At 39.7% G+C, this 21,428-nt stretch overlaps 2 protein-coding genes across 17 annotated transcripts in view; one reads left to right on the forward strand and one right to left on the reverse strand.

Moving 5' to 3' along the window:
• LOC147178284 (peripheral plasma membrane protein CASK-like) overlaps positions 1-21,428 on the forward strand; it is a 40,272-nt gene that overhangs the window by 7,313 nt on the left and 11,531 nt on the right. For 7 of the 15 annotated variants that reach the window (XR_015094005.1, XR_015094006.1, XM_086067636.1 and 4 more), the window contains exons 3-14: positions 3,187-3,292; positions 3,999-4,076; positions 7,818-7,890; positions 14,900-15,002; positions 15,126-15,301; positions 16,431-16,553; positions 16,627-16,710; positions 16,845-16,944; positions 17,831-17,848; positions 18,495-18,619; positions 20,749-20,826; positions 20,924-21,004. Coding sequence is in view for 13 of the 15 variants with exons in the window: in XM_086067636.1 (XP_085923762.1) it covers positions 3,187-3,292; positions 3,999-4,076; positions 7,818-7,890; positions 14,900-15,002; positions 15,126-15,301; positions 16,431-16,553; positions 16,627-16,710; positions 16,845-16,944; positions 17,831-17,848; positions 18,495-18,619; positions 20,749-20,826; positions 20,924-21,004 (1,145 nt within the window). In the remaining 2 variants the exon portion in view is untranslated. The remainder of the gene's footprint in view (positions 1-3,186; positions 3,293-3,998; positions 4,077-7,817; positions 7,891-14,899; positions 15,003-15,125; positions 15,302-16,430; positions 16,554-16,626; positions 16,711-16,844; positions 16,945-17,830; positions 17,849-18,494; positions 18,620-20,748; positions 20,827-20,923; positions 21,005-21,428) is intronic. The other 8 variants (XM_086067639.1, XM_086067634.1, XM_086067645.1 and 5 more) reach the window with 2 other exon arrangements.
• LOC147178285 (putative G protein-coupled receptor 34) lies at positions 9,892-14,467 on the reverse strand. 2 transcript variants are annotated; one of them, XM_086067651.1, is made up of 3 exons: positions 14,354-14,467; positions 14,173-14,246; positions 9,892-11,543 (listed from the first exon to the last, which is right to left on the reverse strand). In XM_086067651.1, exon 3 carries the CDS (start codon positions 11,503-11,505, stop codon positions 10,396-10,398), a length of 1,110 nt encoding a protein of 369 aa, XP_085923777.1. In that variant the 5' UTR covers positions 11,506-11,543; positions 14,173-14,246; positions 14,354-14,467; the 3' UTR covers positions 9,892-10,395. The 2 variants fall into 2 exon arrangements, with proteins under 2 accessions (XP_085923777.1, XP_085923775.1); XM_086067649.1 differs by having other exon boundaries at positions 14,335-14,464.

Below are 21,428 nucleotides of genomic sequence, written 5' to 3' on the forward strand. Positions count from 1 at the left end.
TTCCTGATTATTGTTTTATTAACCAGCGATTGGTGTTTATTTCGTACTTCGTATTCGTATGGGGATTTAAAAAAAAAGGGGGGGGGGATTGATGTTGTACTATGTTACCGGTTTGGTCATTGTTTTCCAAAGTAAAAACAGATGTTTGCAAATGTCTTACTTTGATTAAACGCAGAAGATAATCAGTCTTCTTTCATGAAGGGCTATAGAAATCAGTGAACAATTATTGTTGAGATGCTGAAATCAGAAGATTTGGAAAATTTTAAATTAGAAATGACTCCAAGCGATTACTCTATTATTAAAATAACTTGAATTACTTGAAACTTAAAAACATTTTATTAAGGTTGAAAAGTTCCTTAGTGCTACTTTAATATTGCATTTTGATACCCTGGTCCACCTGGGGGCATAACATTCACTTTTTATGTAATCAACTTCAGATAGTATAGCACTACATAACCCATTTTGGTCATAACTCCTCTAATAGTCCTGATAGAAAGCTCATCTTGGATTTAAATTGAATGCTACAAATGTGGGAAGTTTTTAATATACATTTGAGGCAGTGAGATGTTCTGTATAATAAAATATTCGAAATGGATCATTTTTTATGGTAATTTGCCAGGCGCAGAGACGGTGATATTTGGGAATTGACATACAGGAAGCCCATGATTATGTTCCTGCTAGTTCCCCCATGTGTCAGGATACACCATGCAAAATTTTAGAGCTTTCTGACCATGTATGCCGTTGCTGTACCTTGACATTTGCAATTACACAATTTTGCCAGAAGCTTTTGTGTGCCCCTGAAACGGCCCCGAGATGGGGGTGGTCCTTATCAACTTGAGACGGCCCAAATTATGAGATAACAGGAAACTATAGTAAAAAGAAAAAGGTGACAAAAAACATCCTGGGGAGTGGACCTGGCTGCCAGCCTACTAGGCGGAATATTAGTCACCGACTATTTATTGTAAATGAAAATATTTTTATATTTTATATTTCCTTTGTTGTACATATTTTCAACTAAAACAAATGAATTATTTTCGTAGTATATATTAATGCATCGGATTTGATTTCCGTGCTTGCGCTGTCGCTCCTGTCATGTTTTTTTTCATACTCGCAATGCATTTTGGTCTATATCAACCCGGTTGAGTGAACATCGATGCTCACTACTTTTCAGAGTGCATTGTGGGTAATTTTGAGTGCCCTACATTTTCGTTCCCTGGACATTCGGACGCCACTACAGAATGGCGTGACCCCTAAGTAGGGCACTATATAGGGAGTAGGGTGCACATTTGGACAGAGCCACTGTGTAGTTTTGGAGTTCAATAATGTCATTCAGTGGGTTATCATCCAATTGTTTAGAATTTTTAAAGCAAATTTACTGAAAATGCACAAAATGGACTTGCGACTTATGCCCGTTTTCATCTGTTGTTCTTTTGCAAATATTGAGAGGGGATATAGACCATAGAGAGGTGATCCACCAGTAATTTAAAAGAAGAAGAAAAACACGAAGCGACTGCGCCGTGCGATGACATCATATTAGTTTGCTTTTGTACTTCTTGATAAACCGGAGCATTTCTTTGCTGTTTTCCATCTAAAATAGCATTATATTCGCTTCTTTAATTAATTCCAAAAATGGTCAATATTTTCTGTTAAATGGTTCAGAAAGTATCATATTTATTCTTCTCTGCTTTTTTTCATTCACGTTGTAACTCAGTACTTTGTGGTGAAAAATAAGTGCAAATAAACTAGCTTTAATCTCTGTAAATGAAAATGTCACTACATTATTGCATAATTAGAACAGCAATATAGCAGCGCCAAGACATATTGACAGTTGCGAACATCCGGGCATTTCTGATATTTCCGCAATGCAACGCAATGCATATGCTTCCTTTCTACGGTGAAAACAAATGGCGTATTGTATTGCTTTTGCCTATGACTATCATACAAACCAGCCAGATTGTTATAATAGTCAAATTACATTTCATCACATTTTGAAATCAAAATAATCCTCACAAATCAAATTACAAGGATCCAAAGTCCAGTGCTTTTCAATTGACAGAGAGGGTCACTTCACCGAGTTGACCGCTAATCTGACTTGTGACGTAAGATCGGAATTGTTAATAGAATACATCAAAACTGAAAAAAAAAAAAAGTAGAATGTCAATATTTTGTCACTATTCAAGGAAAAAATATATACTGTACAGTATTTCCCACAGATTTGAAATCTACTTGGATGGCTGGACTCTGGCGTGTATATCTTATATATATCTTATTAAATTTTCTTAACATCTACTTGGGTGGTGGCCAGTTTACATGAGTGGCCTGCCCTGGTGTGGGAAACACTGCTGTAGTAGAACGTAAAGAAAATATTTTTCTGGTGGCCTGTGTTTTGGCTGAGGCACTAATGTTCTTAACAAAACCAAAATGTTCCTGACAAAATATCCACTCCAGAATGTTACTGAGAGGTGACCGTAGGTGTTGGCATCTCTGAATGGTGGCAGGTGTGTGCAGACTTAACATGTTTGAATGTCATTGGTTGATTCTGTTCAAGTCAAAATGATACGTTATGTGAGTGCACAGTATACACAAATGCAACTGCATTATCTCAGTTTTTTTATTTTTTTATTTTCCCCTCTCTAAACCCCCCCAACACATTTTATTTTTCAATTGAGTTTTACAGGTTGCGTTGTCACATTAAAGATGGATTTTTTTCCTAAATATGATTCGTCTTGGTCTCCTACCACACAACGACTTGCCATTTGAACAGGGGTTGTGAAGACTTTTTATATTTGTCTGATGTCTGAGGGCCCATCTACCCAAGGCGGTGTTATGTACACTCGTGGTCTAATTGCAAGTATTGTACAGTGCATGTAATGCCCTCTGGTGGTGAAAAAAAAGCAATTTCCCTGCAAGGTGAAATAAAAATGTGTTGCTTTTGTTGAACTGTATGATGTCTGTCCAATGTCCATTATATAATGTTACCACAATAAGTTACATTTATTTAGAATATTTTCTGTATTGGATTTGACATATTTGCTTAAATTCTGCTTAGACTGCATATGCCTGCATCAATTTGTTTACTTTGCGACAGTTCACAGAGTTTGTTGATTTATAAGTGATAGACAACTACTGAATATCGGTCTGGTATTTCTACCGAAGATTCAAAGTTCATTCTGTCTTACTTGACAGATCTGAAGCGAGAGGCCAGCATCTGCCACATGCTAAAACATGCGCACATCGTGGAACTGCTGGAGACGTACAGCTCTGATGGCATGCTCTACATGGTGTTTGAATTGTAAGTGCATGTATCAATCTCAAAACTCATGTGAAATTGTCCATGTTTATTTGCTGAAGGTCCTGAAGATAAATTTAAGCCTTTGGCAAGCAACTACTGCTCACCCACTTCCTTGTGCTTGTGAACAGCTATTAGTACACAGTGTTTGTTCTCATATGCTGGTACCAGAATATCTGATATAGGCCTACAGTAGTTATAACAATAATAATAATTTGAGGAAATTATAATTTTTCATTATTAAAGGCAGAGGTGGCAAATCCAGGTCCAGAAAGTAAAAACTCTTACCATAGTTCGGCTTTAGCCCTTCAGCCCTTAATTGTTTCAGTTGCCGTGCTAGCTAGCAGGTAAACAAGCACCATGGGAGCGAGCTAGCTAGCTTGCAAGCACCATGGGAGCTAGCTAGCTAGCTAGCACCATGGCTAACACCAAATTGCGGCAGGGTTTTTACTTTCTGGACCTGGATTTGCCACCTCTGATTAAAGGTAATGAATATCACTATTCTACTAAAATATACCTTCCAATATGATACACAGTTATTTTGTTTACTACTGCATTTATTATGGACTATACTGAATCTTGAAAAATCACTTTCGGATGTAGATCGTCTTATGCTTTATGTTTAGAACACTTTTAGGATCTTTCAGTTGATTTACCATCAGTAATTGCTTAAAGCCAAAATGTAACAACACTATCTTCTTACTCCTAGTATGGATGGAGCTGACCTCTGTTTTGAAATTGTGAAGAGAGCAGATGCTGGTTTTGTGTACAGTGAGGCTGTGGCCAGGTAAGATGCCCTTCATCTAAATGGTAAACTGACTGCTTTTTATATAGTGCTTTGTCTTTACACTTACGTGGCCCCTGATCATCTGAGTGCTCTTTTGTTTTATTACTATTCTTTATTTTTTCATCTATTTTTCTTCTCCTCACTTTTTTTGTCCAGTAAATACTCCCACATAATACTTTACACTGTCCCAATTTCACGCCTCCTTGGGTATGATTTTTCTCATTCCATATACGGTAATTTCTGGGCTATAAGGCGCACCTGACTACTAGCTGTGCTAGCTACATTTGGGGAATCCTTGAGATTGGTCCACACATAAGCCGCACCCTGTAAGCCGCAGGTGTTTTAATGTTACTGCACCGGTATATAAGGGTTCCCGCTACCACAGAGGGGATTGTCAGGAAAGAGATGACTGTTTGGGAACACAAAGTGTCTGATTTATTAAGATCTAAACAGCATTCGTGGGGTGCACAAATAATACAGCGCACGTCCTGCAGTCACAGTAGTAGTACCGTATAACAACACAACAAAACTTACAGCGCTTGACGAGGCAACGTCAAATGGCTAAATGAAGTCTGTTTTTAAAAGTGCTTGCCAGTAACACAACAATAAATATGCATTAATATAAACACGGCTGTACACAAATACATTACTGTAACAAAAATAACCAGCCAGTCATTACCGGTAATTCTCGTGTCATCGTCTTCCTCCTGTGTACTATTGAAGTCCTTCCCTCAGTGTCGTAAACAAACAGGCCCAGAATGGCCCCGTCAGCCACAATCTGTCCTTTGTTGTCGCTCTCAAAACCAAAAATGTCCTCTTCCTCTTCGTCAGTGTCAGAACCAAACAGGTCGATTGCCTTTAACTTAAATGCTTATATGCACTTCTCGGTTTCTTTTCCATGATGAGGACGCAAACTGTCTCACTCTCGTCTCTCCTATTTTATATGGGCTCAGTGGTTTGCTCTGCTCTGCCTGGTGCTGTTACGCTTCCTTTATAAACCGTACCGTTGTATTAGACGCGGGGTCGAATGCAAGTGAAAAAATTAGCGGCTTGTAGTCCGGAAATTACAATACTTAGTTTTCACACAATTTTATGTTTTAATATCAAATTTCCCAATTCATTTTCAATGGGACAGTCATGCAACCATGTTCACTTGCCACACCCACTCCCTGATAACTTGTCATCATTCCTAAGTGTTTGATAGTGCTAGGTGGCACAGTTGGTGTAAAGTTCATTGTCCAGTAACCAGGAGGTGGCATCCCACCTCCGACCATACATTACAAATGTATCCATGGCCATTCCGCTCAGTGATATACATGTGTACCAACTGACTATCATCTCGGCAAATGCATTCTGATTTCACTTAAACCATTAAACGCATGTGTCCCCATTGAGTTTTGATTGCTGTATTATACCTCATTGTTTAATATAAATACACAGTTTGTTACAAGTCAGTTAGCCCAGAGGTTAAGCACATGCATGGCACTGCGGAGACATGTGAGAATGTGGTGTCAAATCCCGTCAGGAGCAAATTTTTTCCCTTCAATTTTAGAATTGCCTAATTATTTAACATCCATTCTATTAAATATAATTTCTAATTATTAAATTTATTTCTATATTCAGATTTTTTTCATTGACAAATTTCACTCATTCAACATGGCATTGAATGACTGCTTTCATTCAGTGTTATACAGCTTTAGTAGTTTTTTCTGAAGCAACAATGGTCCAGTGGTTAATGGACAGGACTGGTGTGTGGCGTACCTGGGTTCAAATCCTGGTTGGAGCACATTTTTAGTTCAACTTCAATTTCATAAAATAATCACCATCCAATTATTTAAAGCTGCTCTGTGTAACAATTCTCCCAAAAATATCTTTACAATAGCCTTTTCATTTGACCTTTCATGACCGAACAGTTTTTAATTAGTAGATTTATTTTAATTAGTAGATTATCACCTTAGTTGCTCACAATGGGTACTCCTTCAAAGCCTCCGGTCAATGGTTTTCAGACTGGATTCAGGCTCGAATTTCCCAACCTCTGTCTGTGGATGTCATGTGCGCATTGTGTACATGAAGAAGGGCGTGTACTTGTATAGTTTCATTTTTGGCCACAAGTGGCAGTAGCGATTCCAAATGTTCTGCATTCAGCAGCTTTAACGTCCATTATTTTACCTTATTGTTCTAATAAAGCCTTCCACATGCATTCAAATATTAGCATTCAGCTTTCAGCATCTCCAGAAGTTGCACGTCTAGTCAAACTGTGCAAGATTCCTACCAATATAGTGCATGTGCACAAAAATGTTCAGACTTTAAAAGGGTGTGAAAGTTGGTTCCAAGTTATATCTGCCCTCTACATGCCCACATTTAACCATAAAAGGTCAATGCACATCAGCTCATGAATAAAGATGCTCATCATAGAGCCTATATGTAATGGCACTTTACCATGAATCATGTCACACTAACTGCGCTTTTGTAAGGTCACTTCATTTTGTTTGCATGTATGTTAGTGGAAATGTTGCATGTCTTTGAAATACAGAAGCCACACAAAAAATGGTTTTCCTGTCAAATCTTCTTGGATTATTCGATAAACTTGATTACTCGCCCAATGAAACTTAATGCAAATTTTTTTTTGTTACAAGTAGCATTAAAACAATATTAATGCAATATGTCTTTAAGCAACCATATTTATAAGGCAAATGTATGGTGTATTAGTTCCATCCAAAACATCAGGCATATTACATTTATGCCAGACCATCATACACTATAACAGTGAGTGTACATTATTGCACGTTATTCTCTAAATGGCTGTTTTAATTATTCTGCATCACATAACATGAATGAGTGGTATGCAATCATTTTCATGATCGTTGCTAATGCTGCTGATTACTGTATTAAGATAATGTAATAGTTGACACTCTTGATCTTCTTAATCTTGATCACTGAAAGTTACAACAATAGTTTGATTGCATTGATTGCCTCAAAAGGTTATGCAACAAAAGATTAAGTTAAGGGTAACAGCATTTTTGTCCAGGCCTGTTCCATGTTTTGTTTTAATTTTTAGAATAATTCTGTTGGACCTCATTTCATAAGAAATGTCAAATTTTCATTACATTTGTATTTAGTATTTCTTTTGTCAGATTTAAGTTATTTCTGTGACCGCAGTGGGTTTTTCTTTCAATAACAGAAGTGTACCGACAATTCTGTCCACATGTGTAAGTGTGAGGCCATGTTTTGTGCATGCAACCTTGAAAAGGCCCGGGACTCTGTAGTTTAATATTTTTGTCTACTCAAACTAGACATATTAATCACTTTTTCACCATTTAAAATGGTTCCCAGATGTTTTTAGCCAAAACACCCACAGGGATCAAGGATTCAGCATGTTTCAATCTCTTTTTTCTTGTCTGTTTTGACGGGTCTGTCCTATGTCATGCAAACGAGACACTTGTTTTTTTGCTTTCACTACCATGAAAAACAAAGGACAGCGCACAAATAAAAAATTCAGTGTTCTAAACAATTGCTTCACAAGTGCCGCCTTCTGGTAAAATTAAAAACGGCTTGCTCACAAACACTTTTTTTTTTTAATTGGCAGCTCACCCCCCCAAAAAAACTTGGTTTAATTTGACACTTGATGGATGTCAGAGACCCAACTATTTGTATACATGTATTTAAAAAGAAAATTTTTCATAATATAGCCCATTTAAAGTTAGACTGTGTATTAATCATCATGTATTTATTTCCTCGCAGCCACTACATGAAGCAAATTTTGGAGGCACTTCGCTACTGCCATGACAACAATGTCATACACCGTGATGTCAAGGTGAGTCAACAGCCTTCTTTCTGCTACACTGGTTACATTTACATCCACAAATTAATCAGGTTACCGACATGTTGATGTTGCAGTTTAGATACAGTGGGTAAAAATCAATTGTTGACCAAACTGTCTACCTTTGAATACTAGGTGGCGACGGTGCTCCTTTCAGCTGACTTAGATGTATAGTTATCAGTACTGAACGGGTTGCTTGAGAGGTGGAATACGGTCGCTGTGATTTGAATGTTACTGTCCAACATGAAGGCTGGAGCATGCGCAGGAAGGTGGCTCTGATGTTCAGTTGATGGAAATGTATACACACCAAGGAATGTGGTTTCCAGTCTGTTGTCTGGGGAATTAATCCAACTTTTTAAAATTCAAACACGGTCAGGTTAAGATATTAACATGCATTTTAAAAGTTTGGTTTGAGTCGATATATTGCAGAGGCATAGCCAGATATTTTTCAGTGGGGTGGCTCGGGTGACAAGTCTCATTGAGGGGTGGCCATATGTGCGCGCAGACATCAGTCACGTTCTTATAATCCCTTCTCTATCTGAGAAGTCATTTTTTATCATACCATACACAGTCAGGGTTTCATGAAATAAAATGCACACATATACAGAACCTTGCCTAACGTACTCAAAATGCAAGCAGGAAAAGTCTAACTGAAAAGCAGCATTTTGCTGAGCTTAATCTATCATTTTCTTTGCATTTGTGTATTATCTCATTCTATACTTATATCTCATGCTGGAAGGATCCGCCGAATGTCGTTTCTTCTTTTTGCAGTCTGAACAAAACTTGACGACATGCACGCACCCTCGCAAGCCTGCATTGCTCAGTGAGATGCGGGTCTTTACTGAAGACAGATTATTTTAGAGTTTGCATCAATTGTAAATGTATGCTTTTAAATATGCAGTTAGTACTATAAATGAATTGTGGCAGACTATGCAGGGGTCTAAGAATACTGTATCTACATCAATAGTCGAGTTTACATGGAGACTTCTTTTGCCACGTGATTTATCAAGATGAGTTAATTCGTCATTTAGCACAATAGTTGTGATAGTTTACTTTTATTGAAACAACATCTTGATAAAAACAACTTCCAAGTACTTTAAAACAAGTTCGCCTATCACAGACGTGCACTTGTCAAGACGCTGCCATTTTAATGGGTGTAAACGACAAAGTCACAACAAATTACATCAAGACAGCATGCGCATATTGGACGCAGCCTTGCCATTCCGATTGGACTGTTTACATGCCACTACAATAATTTCTGGACTATAAGACGCTACTTTCTTCACTTGCATTCGACCCTGTGGCTAATACAAAGTTGCGGCTTATCCATCAGATCACAAGGGGGCGCCTTATAAAGGAAGCGCAAGAGCGTCAGTCAGAGCAAAACAAACCAAGTGAGCCCAAATACAGTAGGAAAGACAATTTGCGCCCTCATTATGGAAAAGAAAGTAGCGGGAACCCGGTGCGGTAACATTAAAACACCTGCGGCTTACAGTCGGGTGCGGCTTATGTGTAACAAACTCGAGTATTCCCCAAATTTAGCTAGCACAGTTTATAGTCAGGTGCGCTTTATAGTCCAGAAATTACTGTATTTCGAATTGGCAAAAGGGATAACCCACCCCTGGGAATCTGATTGAAATTCCATTCTGATTCAGCCTTTTTAATTCCGATTGAGGTGCTTATATGGAGTTTGGCCAATCGGATTCATTCTAATGAGATTACATGGCTCCATGTAAACCAGACTTATGTGAAAATGTCAGAAAGTCAGTCTTCCCCTAGGTGTGGGGGTGGCCAGAGGTGACAAGGGCTTGCCAAAATATAGAAAAATTGATGCACACTGAAACTGTAGATATGTGTTTTGTGAATGTTGTGTAGTAATAAAATGTTCATGTGTCTATACAGTGTTTAGCAAAAATACTCTTATAATATAGTAATTTTTATTTATTAATTATGATACTATACATTTACAGTACTGTATCTACACAAGTTTATTAAAGCAGCAAAAGTAAATGGATTATATAACGACATTTAAATTTGTGTGGAATACATTTGAGGTTATAGAATGTTGGCATGGCCTTTGACAATTACTCCAGTTTCTCAAATGACTCCTTTGGAAAATTAAGTTCCCACCAAAGATCTACAGTAATGTAGGATGATAACTGCAAGAAACATTGCAAAATTATCAGGCAAGAGCAGGAAATAGTTAACAAATCATAGCAAGTAACACCACTCTAGCATTTTGCACATACACGTCATGATTTGCCAGGCCTTTTTATATTGACAGTGATTCCAACCACATTAGACATTTAAACTTGTCAACAAAACAATCACAACCAGGCCAGATGGAGCAGTTCTGAGCACTTAACCAACACAGCAGGCATCTGACCACACGTATAATGGTGTTAACACAATCTGATTCACTAGTTTCTTAAGGCTGTACTTTAAGGATTCCAATTTTTCAGCATGTGTATTAAATTGACTGGCACCAGTGCGGATGACTCAATATGTTGAGCTGTTGGATGTGACTTTATTTTGGAAGATAAAACGATTGCCAAGTCGATTTTCAAGAGCTTTGAGGGCAGTTTTGCGCACTGAGCCAGACAAAAGAAAATACATGATAGGATCCAAACAGCTGTTAAAGGCACAGAATAACAGCATGATCTCATTGATGTGATCTGCCACACGCAAGTTTTCACATGATGCTGTCGCATTAAGCTGGGCAAGAATGTAGATGGGCCGAAAGGTGTGGTAAGGACCAAAGCAAAGGGTGAACAGGAAGAGGACGAAAAAGGATTTCTTCGCAGTACGTTCATATCTTTGTGCATTTGGAAGTTCCGGCTTGCCTCGTGACACTTTGATTAACTGGTAGGCGATCTTGGCATAGGACAACATGAGCATTAGGAAGACAAACCAAAACAGTGCCACCAGTACAGCATTGAAGTAGGCTTTCCCTCTGGCAAGCCGCCGCTGCTTGAATTGGAAGCATTTGTGGTTGTCGTCTTTGTCCTCCGCGGTAGCAATCATCGGAACCAATGCTGCCAAAGACAGGCCCCAAAGTGTTCCACATGCCACCCAACTCCACGGCAAACTACATCCGCATAGTCGCAGCCCCAAGCCTCTCCTCACTCTGCCCTTCCCTTTGAGCCTCAAGTAGCGATCCAAGCTGATTAGCCCCAGCAGCACGATGCTTATGTACATATTCATATAGAAAAGATTCCCCACCAGTTTGCAGGCTACATGTCCCAGTAGCCAGTGGTTTCCAATAAAGTGGTAGAAGATTCGGAAGGGGAGACATGCCAGAAGGACCAGGTCCGCCACTGCACAGTTGATGAGGAACACACGCACAGAGTTGCGGCTAGAGTGAACAAAAAGGAAGACCCACATGGCAAAGAGGTTACCCACCAAGCCAAAGAGGAACAACAGGGAATAGACAACAGCTAGTGGCAGTCGGAGGGCTGTATCATCAAATGAACAACTCGTTGGGTTAAGAGTGACCACAGAGGAGATTAGAATTGGTGGCGTGGGAGATGTGGCTGAGCGTGAGAACAGAGAAATGTGGGCAAGAGCAGTATTGACCAATGTGGGTGATGAGGCAATAGAGCTGTTCATTTTGCTTGATTGTTGGTGTCCTTGGGGTAGACCAGTTTCTGAGGAAATCAAACACAGTTGTTAGATGTAAGAACAAACAAATCAACGACATATTTAAAACATGTACTTTCTCAAAGGCAAGGGTTAAGACACTCCACTTAACTTAACTTTGATTATAGATCACTTAAAAAAAAAAAGCTGCATACAAGGTGCTATACATAAAGTAAAAATCAAACATGGAGTCTCATGCTAAGTCGAAAACCAAATAATATTAATGTGTTTTAAGACGAGTTTTAAAAATGGATAGAAAGGGGTTTCCCTAACTCTGAGTTAGGAGGTCATTCCAAAGAAAGGCTGGCCATGGAAAAAGCTCAATCCCTTCTGAGCCTACATTTAGGCCTTGGTACTTCCAGTAGTGTCTGGTCTGCTGACCTGTGGCAGGTGCGTAGGGTTGAAGGAGCTCCGGGAGGTAAGATGGGGCGAGACCATTTAAAGATTTAAAAACATTCTAATTAAAAACTATTTAAAATAGTCTCAAAATGAACTCTAAAGTGAAAAGGGAGCCAGTAGTGAAGGGAGGCCAGAATTTGAGTTACTGTATGTTCTCCAGCTCCAGTTAGGGGACGAGCAGCAGCAGTTTGTAGAAGACCAGCAGCATTTTGGAACACAGTACGATAGTGGGTCTGAGTGGAACTCAAGAACAACAAAGGCTAACACAATAAGTCCTGACTGCCAAATATGATCTAAACCACTCTAGAGCATTGACTGACTGGAAAACCTCCATGATGTTACTTTAATCCCAAAAAGATTTCAACTTACTGTGCACCAATTTTTCCAGAATTTTTAAAATAAAAAGCAGCTTGGAAATTGTTTTAAAATTCGACAGTACACCTTGATCAAGTTCCAGGATTCTTGAGCGGGGGTTGCACCACAGCATGTTTCAAATGTTGGGGGACTACACCAGAATATAACAGACTGCTGTTGATAATGGCCAAACCGATTGACCAATACTTGGCAAAACCTCCTTAACTCATTCACTCCCAGCAATTTTCACTGAAGCAACCCTTCACTCCCGGCTGTTTTACTGGATTTTGGCAGATTTTGCAAGGCCCACAGAATATTGTGTTCTATTGCTATAAAAGCATGGACTTACCAAAAGAAAGATTAGAGTCTCTTCTTTCATCAGGAAAAAAAGTACATTTGTATCTGTCTCCGTTTTGCAGCAGTTGGCATTAGAATATAGCTAAGTTTTATCATTATTTACAAACCTGTTGAAAACACTGGGGAGAAGAGCTTGTTGCAACATGGCCCTGGCTGATCTCTTATACTCTGCTGCCACCTGCTGGCCGTTTTTTGTAATAAGTACCATTGTTTTAAGCGACCTCTTCAGGTGAGAGACTGCATCAAAGCGTTCTGTATGCTCTAGCATAAAAAACCTAAATGTATAAATAAGTTTTTGGGACCAAGGCTATATTTAAAATATAATGTTTTGATAAGTTTTTGGGAGCAAATGAGTTAAAGAAACAAGGAGGAATTGCGTCATAAGGGTAGCCGAATGACAACATTTGGCGTACCAGAAGCAGCTTCAACAGAATTGAACACAGCTGAGCAAGGGACATGGATTGAGGTGTCAAATGTGATGTTTGAAACGAGGACCCTACTAGCTATAGCAACGTTCATTAAAAAGTGCAGGACTCTACTGCACATTTCTGGGGAAGATTCTGTGCAAGTGGGCTGAGGGGAATTAAGAACAGAGTCAACAATTTTGAATAGTACACAACACGTGGATTTTGAACATGCATTTAAACTTTAAATGTCCAGAACAAAACTCATAACAACAAGAATATTATTCAGACCCAATATGGCAGTTTTTTTTTTTTTTAAATCATTCATCTAAGCTTTAATGAGACACTTGAGCTGGCATGCAGCTGTTTTGTTTTTGGTGGGGCCGACAGTGCTGCAGGCTATTTTCTCCCCGCCACAGTTTGGCGCTGACTACAGGTGCTTGTACTCAACCGGCAGGTAAACAAGGTCATTACGAGAAGCACCTGTGGCTAAAGCCAAACTCTGGCAGTGTTTTTACTTTCTTGACCTGGTTTTCCCATCTCTGTGGATAGGCTTATGAAATGACTGATAATATTTATTTATCAGCTTGGAAATTATTAAATGTTTTTGTGTACAATACCATCTGCAATGTGCTCACTACAATGTACAATACATCCCCGTTTGGGATGTATATGAAAACAACAACAACAAAACTATATCTGTGCAGGTCAGTCCCAAATGGGTGAATGGGTTGGAGACATCCATATGTGACTGTAAATTGTTGTCTGTCTGTCTTTCTGTCTCCATCTCTATCTGTCCTCCGTTGACTCGCCATCAGTCCAGGATGGCAGCTGGGTGAGGCTACAGTATTCCTCTGACTCTGACTCTGAACATAATAGCTGGTCTAGCAAATAGATGTATTGAAATTTATGCGAGAAAACTGTTTGGGGTGAACGGGCAAGGTCATTCATCTTTACGTCATGGGTGTTAATAGCATGTCATGTCGTGAAATGTTACAGTTGCATAAGAGTATACACATATCAGTGATCATTATTTATTTTGTATTAAAACGTTTTTTGTAATGAGTAACATGAGGTTCCGCACGCATCCTTTCCACACACGTCCTTTCTCTTTCATACTTACCATCAGTGCTTTACTTGTACTGTTAGAAAAGTCCGAAGCAGTGGTTCAGGTCCAAAATGCTTTCCTCCAATCACCTTAAAAAAGACAAGAGGAACTATATGAAAAGGTTACTAAATAATAAAAACGGGGGAAAAAAACATTTCTATGTTTTGCTATATGGACCTTTCACTTGATCACTCACTGTCCCAGTGAATTTTGCACCCGTCGAATCTTTTCTCATCTCCGTGGCTGCCTGTCACTCTTGTCTCAGTCCTTTTTCGAAGTTCCTTCTTGGACACTCTTGCAGCAATGACTGTGAAGTCAGATAGAGGTCTTTTTTTTTTATGCTCCGCAGCACATCTACCACATTTTCACCACGCGTCATGAGAAATGTACAAAAATAAATACAGGAAATGGTTCCCAAGTGTTTAACAGCCTTGTTGTGTTCTGGCATAGTTGTCCATTTATATGTTTTAAATAAATATCTGATAGTTGTTTGTGCTTTTTGATGAAATACTGCCATCCTTTTTTGTTTTTATGCATTTGATACATGACTTTGTATTAATGGAGAACACATGTCAATGCCAGTGAGGCCATGGCTTACATAGTGGAGGAGAAGTGTCAAGTTGATCAAGACGCAAGCGGAGTTTGAGAAATGGCAATTTCAATATGATGGTGGGTGTTTCAAATCTCTTTACTTGACATTTGAATGGCCCGTGTTTCTGTGCTCTTGTGTGTTTGTATGCAGCCCCACTGTGTGTTACTGGGCTCCAAGGAGAATTCTGCCCCAGTTAAACTGGGAGGCTTTGGAGTGGCGATACAACTGGGAGAGTCAGGCCTGGTAGCTGGAGGTACACACACACACACACACACACGTTTGAAACCTTTGGAGCATCCCCTTTGTCTCTTATCCTTTGTGCCTGTCATTTTCAAGAATGGTGTTTAAGCTCATAACATCTGGCTGGTCTTTTCAGGTCGTGTTGGCACTCCCCATTTCATGGCTCCGGAGGTTGTCAAGAGAGAGCCGTACGGCAAGCCAGTGGATGTGTGGGGATGCGGGGTGATCCTTTTCATCCTCCTGTCTGGCTGCCTGCCTTTCTATGGCACAAAGGATCGCCTTTTTGAGGCTATCATCAAGGGAAAATACAAGGTAGGATTTTTTTTCTATGGCCCCTCGAACATGTATGTCTTCGGGCTGTATGAAATGAAAGCTTTTGTCTTTTAAAGCGTGCTGCATCCTCTTACTGTGAGAGTACAGCACACTGAGGTGTTATCTATTTTACCTGCATGACTAAGCTGTGGCGGATGCAGTCACAGCAGGAAGTCGGGTTTCTTCTGTCCCTCTGCCTGCAAACAGCCATTGTGGTTCAATAGAAATGTGGCCGTTAATAGCTTCGTATGTGTGGAAGACCAAAACTAAAAATAAATAAATGACTAAATAAAAAATAAATAAAAGTACAAATAAAAACTGATATAAAAAATATATTTCAAAAATTAAATACAAAAATAAATATAAATGGAAATACAAACAATATATATATATATACATATACATATACATATACATATATATATATATATATATATATATATATATATATATATATATATATATATATACATATATATATATATATACATACATATATATGTATGTATATATGTATATATATATATATATATATATATATATATATATATATATATATATATACATATATATATATATATATATATATATATATATATATATGTGTGTGTATCAGTTTGCAACGGCGGAGCCCAACCCAAGACATGCTTAGGACCGCCCCCTCATTTGAATAACGTTACGTCCTGACACAGCGTGTGCAGCATGAAATAAATAAATGTGAGAGCAGAGCGTCTTTATTTATTGATTGATATTTAATTATATTTATTAATTTATTTTTGTATTTATCTCGACATTTATCTTTGTATTTTTATTTTTTTAATCTCGGTTTTTATTTTATTTATTTATTTACGGATATATATTTTTGTTGTTTTTATTTCCATTTATATTTATTTTATAAATATAAATAGAAATAAAAAATATAAATATAATATATTTTATATTAAATTTTTGAATTATGTGTTTTATATCAATTTTTATTGTCACTTTTATTCATTTATTTACTCGTTAAATTTTTCATTTATAAATTTTGGGCTGTTTTGGTCCTCCATACATATGTAGTTCAGGGAAGAAGAGGTTTTTTTTCAAGAATTTAACAGTCTTAAAATTTTTGTGTGCAACTATTGTGCAGATGAACCCACGCCAATGGGCCCACATCTCCGAGAGTGCCAAAGACCTAGTGAGACGCATGTTAATGCTGGACCCCGCGGAAAGGATCACCGTTTACGAGGCTCTCAACCACCCCTGGCTGAAGGCAAATTTGTGCAATTTGCATTGAGCCATAATTGTGTCGTGTGCATGCAATAACGTTGTCTGTGTTGGTATAGGAGAGGGACAGGTACGCTTACAAGATCCACCTTCCTGAAACGGTGGAACAGCTGAGGAAGTTCAACGCTAGGAGGAAGCTGAAGGTCAGCACCTTGTTGAATACAATGAGCTCTGTGAATCAAAGAAAATAAGAAGAGGGGATGTGTGCTTGTTCTCATAACTGTGGCTCATCACTGACTTTACAAGTTTAACTGGCTATTTCCTTGCTGTGTTGTAGGGTGCAGTGCTGGCTGCTGTGTCAAGCCACAAATTTAATTCTTACTACGGTGACCCTCCTGAGGAGCTTCATGACTTTTCAGATGACCCAACCTCCTCAGGTGAGTAGCACTACTCTGCAATTTATACAGTAAATGTATTTAGTAGGGATAGACCGATTATCGGCCGGGCCGATTATTGGTGCCGATATTTAGCGTTTTGAGGAAAATCGGCATCGGCCATTTTTACAAATCAAATTATTGATTACTTTGATAAGCGATTAGTTATTGATTAATTGATTAATTATTCCACCTCCATAATAAATATTTGTATCGTTCGAAAGATCTACATACATTCCTAGACAAAACGTACAATACTTGTCAAGCATTCAATCAAGGTTGCTCATGTTTCAAGCCAGTTTCAATTCTTGTGGTTTCTATTGTCTTTGAAGTGACAACAGGCTGTCTGGTCAGAGCTTCCCGTTTCTGTGGTCTCTGATACAGTATTAGATGCACATCCCTGTCGCAGCCAAGTCTCACTTCCTTTCATGAGAACTGCAGACCGCATATTCATGCATTCGTCCTTCTCAGCACTTGAAAACCACATCCAACACAATAGGAAATTAGAAAAAATTGCAGTTTGCAATACAATCTTTTAAATGTTTAAAGCTCATTTCAATATCACATTAACAGTCAGAATTGATGTGTATACTACTGTGTTGAGTATGTAGCTACAAATAACTACACAGGTTTGCTGAGTCATCCAACAGTCCTTCCTGTTTCCTGGTCGATTTGTTGCAGTCGGCTGTCCTAGACATGTTGCTGTTCTTAGTGCATGCTTGTAGCATCTTACCATCTTATTTTTTGCTTCTGCTGATGTTACTTTTCCACACGCTCTTTCTGTCATCATATGCCCTACGTACTCCTTACATACACTTTTCTGTTGTGAAACTGATTCTGTCAACCTCTTCTAATGCCAGTCTCTTTTCTTGTGCTTTGCTGCTTATAGGACTGCTAGCTGCAGAAAGTACGTACCCCTGCCCCCACATTAAGAACTTTGATGTGTGGTATCCTCTTGACTTCTATCCCTTTTTAGTCATATTTCTGTTAAAAGTTCCTGTCCTTTGTCTTGTCTTCCTCATCTCCCTTTTAAAAATACTTTAATGAAATGTGTGCTTGTCCTCCAAAAACTTTCATTCCTTTGAGATGACCAAAATCATAGATGTTGAAAATGAACGGTGTACATACTTGGTTGAGATTGTGAATGTAGTTTAGAACATTTTGAGAATATTCAAGAAATTTGTCCTCATGCGTGAAAATATTGCTCCTTGCAACCATCCACTGTGAGACTTTGTGAGCTGACTTTCTTCTAATGTTGTATTGATGCCACTGCTACTCTTTTTCTGGTTTTGCTGCATGTGTGGGCAATGCAGCAGGTACTGCAGGTTAAATAGTTTTTTTGTGGTTGTGACTTTTTTGCCTGTACTATGATAATGCATCTGTCCTCTTTGCCTGTTTGTTGTTCTGCTTTAGTTCCTTGTGTACATGTACCATGACCAGTGTTTGCATTTTGTGCTGTGTTGAATGTTTAAAGAGCCTGCTCAGTGTAATTATCAGAGTGCATGGCATCCAGTTTATATTTGGGTGGCTAACTTGTTTGTGTTTGCAATACTCAGGGGCAGTATCACAGGTTTTGGACAGTCTAGAGGAGATTCATGCTTTGACCGACTGTAGCGAGAAAGATATGGACTTTCTCCACAGTGTCTTCCAGGATGAACATCTCCACACCCTGTTAGATGTGAGTTCACCTTCCGAAGCTTAAACTTTCCTGTTACACCAAAATTGATATCATGATGTCTTGGTGCATCCATGATAACTCCATCCATCCATCCATCCATCCATCTATCAATTTTCTACTGCTTGTTTGGGTTCAGCTCATGGGGCACCAGCTTTAGCAAGAAAGCCCAGACTTCTTTCTCCCCAGCCACTTCGTCCAACTCATCCACAGGGATCACAAGGTGTTTCTAGGCCAGATGGGGGACATAGTGTCTTCAGCATGACCTTGGTCATCCCTGAGGCCTCCTGTCCGTGGGACATGCCCAGAACACCTCACCAAGGAGGTGTCGAGGAGGCATCCTAACCAGATGCCCGAGCCACCTCATCTGACTCTTCTTAAAGTGGAAGAGTAGGGGCTCGACTCCGAGTCCCTCCCGGATGATAGAGCTTCTCGCCCTATCTCTAGGGGAGAGCCCGGCCGGACACCCTGCGGAGGAAACTCATTTTGGCCGCTTGTATCCGGAATCTTCTTCTATCAGTCATAAGCTGTGAATAGGTGAGGTTAGGAACGAATATGACTTACTGCCCGTGTTACGGACCAAATTCTGACACCGGTAGTACAGGGACTGAACAGCCCTTATTAGGAAGTTTTGTACCCCGTACTCCTGAAGCACTGCCCATAGAACTCCCTAAGGGACATGGTCGAATGCTTTCTCCAAATCCACAAAACACATGTAGACTGGTTGGGCGAACTCTCTCGAGGACCCTGCCAAGGGTGTAGAGCTAGTCCACTGTTCCAAGGCCGGGACGAAACACTCTTCCTCCTGAATCTGAGATTTGACTTCCCGATGGACCCTTCTCTCTAGATCCCTTGAATACCTTGCCAGGGAGGTTGAGGATTTTGATCCTCCTGTAGTTCGAACACACGCTCCGTTCCCCCTCATTTAAAGGGGAAGTAAACCCCCCAATTTTTTTTGACAATAATATGTTCTATGCAGCCCCACTAGCCTAAATACGGCATTCTGGTCAATATTGCGTTAGTTGAATATGAGTTAAGCAGCAAAATACAGCCGTTTTTATCCACCTCAGGGGGCGGCCATTTTGCCACTTGCTGTCGACTGAACATGACATCAATGTTGCTCAGGTCTCAGGTAATAGCCAGTCACAGCACAGCTTCAGAAAACAGGTGAGCTGTGATTGGTCATTGCCTTAGGCAAGCAACATTGATGTCATTTTCAGTTAGCAGCAAGTGGCAAAATGGTCGCCCCCAAAGATGGATAAAAACGGCTGGATTTTGCTTCCTAACTCATATTCCACAAATGTAATATTAATCAGAAGGTCATGTTTAGACTAGTGAGGTCACATATATTTTTGTCAAGAAATGTTTAAGGCTGACTTCCACTTTAAAAAGGGGGACAACCACCCCGGTCTGCCAATCCAGTGGCACAGTCTCTTTTGTCAACGCAATGTCGCAGAGGCGTACCAACCAGGACAGCCCCACAACTTCCAGAGCCTCTAGGAATTCCTGGCAAATCTCATTGGCCCCTCCCACATATGGTCAGCCCATGGGAAGGGGGGCCCATTGTTTCCTTTTAGATCTGTGGCCAGGACCCATGGGTGTAAACCCGGCCACCAGGCACTTGCAATCGAGCCCCGCCTCCAGGCTGGACTTTAAAGGGGGCCCCGGTGACCCGTGTCCGGGCAAGGGTTGTCGTGGTCCAATGTTTCTAATCATCAATAGGTCTTAAAGGGACCTTTAAGACATGCTTTGTCTGGTTCCTCACCAAGACAACTTAGCTCCTATGATCATTGGAACCCACAAACCATTCCACTATGCAAGGTGATCCATAATCTGTTTCTGGCATAATAATGGTGGTTCGATGTCATTACCCTTTCCCATAAATATCAGAAATAGGCAACTTTGATGATTGCTAGCGCTACGTATCATCCGTTATTGGCTATTTGACCCAATTGTCTTTGTGCATGGTATTGTACTTGTGACCAGGAACGTTAAATGCTTTATATGAAAAGAAAAGTGTTTACAATTATGACTGAAAGTAAGTAGTACGTTTTGGCCAAGTCGTCTTAATTTCTTTGCAGGAGTTCAGGGCACGGCACTGACCGATGCTTGTTTAATTTGTGCTTTTGCAGTTATATGACAAAATCAACACCAGGTCGTCTCCACAAATTCGAAATCCTCCCAGTGATGGAGTGCAGAGAGCCAAAGAGGTAAACTTTATGCAAGTTTGATATGATAAACAAGTTGAAGTGCTGTTGTGCGTCTTTGTGTCAGTTATTAATCTTGCCTTTATCATTTTTGCTCAAGGTGCTAGAAACCGTCTCCTGTTATCCAGATAACTCAGAGGCCAAGGAGCTCAGAAGGATTCTCACACAACCACACTTCATGGTGTGTGCGCACACTCTCTCTCTCACACACACACACACACACACACACACACGCACGCACGCACGCACGCACGCACGACGCACACCCACACCCACCCACACCCCCCCACACACACACACAAACATTCTCTTTTGTGGTCAGTCATGAATGTCAATTTTGAGATTTTAATGACTTTTTGGTAAGTTTTTTTCCTGGGTTAGAATGATTACAGAACATAATCAAGGAACAAAAATTGGGTGCAAATGTTTGCATTTATTTTGGATTTTGTGTGTGCGTGCCAGGGTGCGCGAGCGCTATTACAAGCTGTTGTGTCAGAAGTAGAGTGCCGTATGCAATCCGCATACCTACCCTGGCCACACAAAGCTGCTTAGCACCTGACTTGGGGTTAGTGAGGTGTTAGACCTGCCAGGAAAAAGCTTGGGGA

Source organism: Leptonotus elevatus, chromosome 2, assembly GCF_054856555.1.
Source record: "Leptonotus elevatus isolate MCC_2025b chromosome 2, RoL_Lele_1.0, whole genome shotgun sequence".
NCBI classification, from domain to species: Eukaryota; Metazoa; Chordata; class Actinopteri; order Syngnathiformes; family Syngnathidae; genus Leptonotus; species Leptonotus elevatus.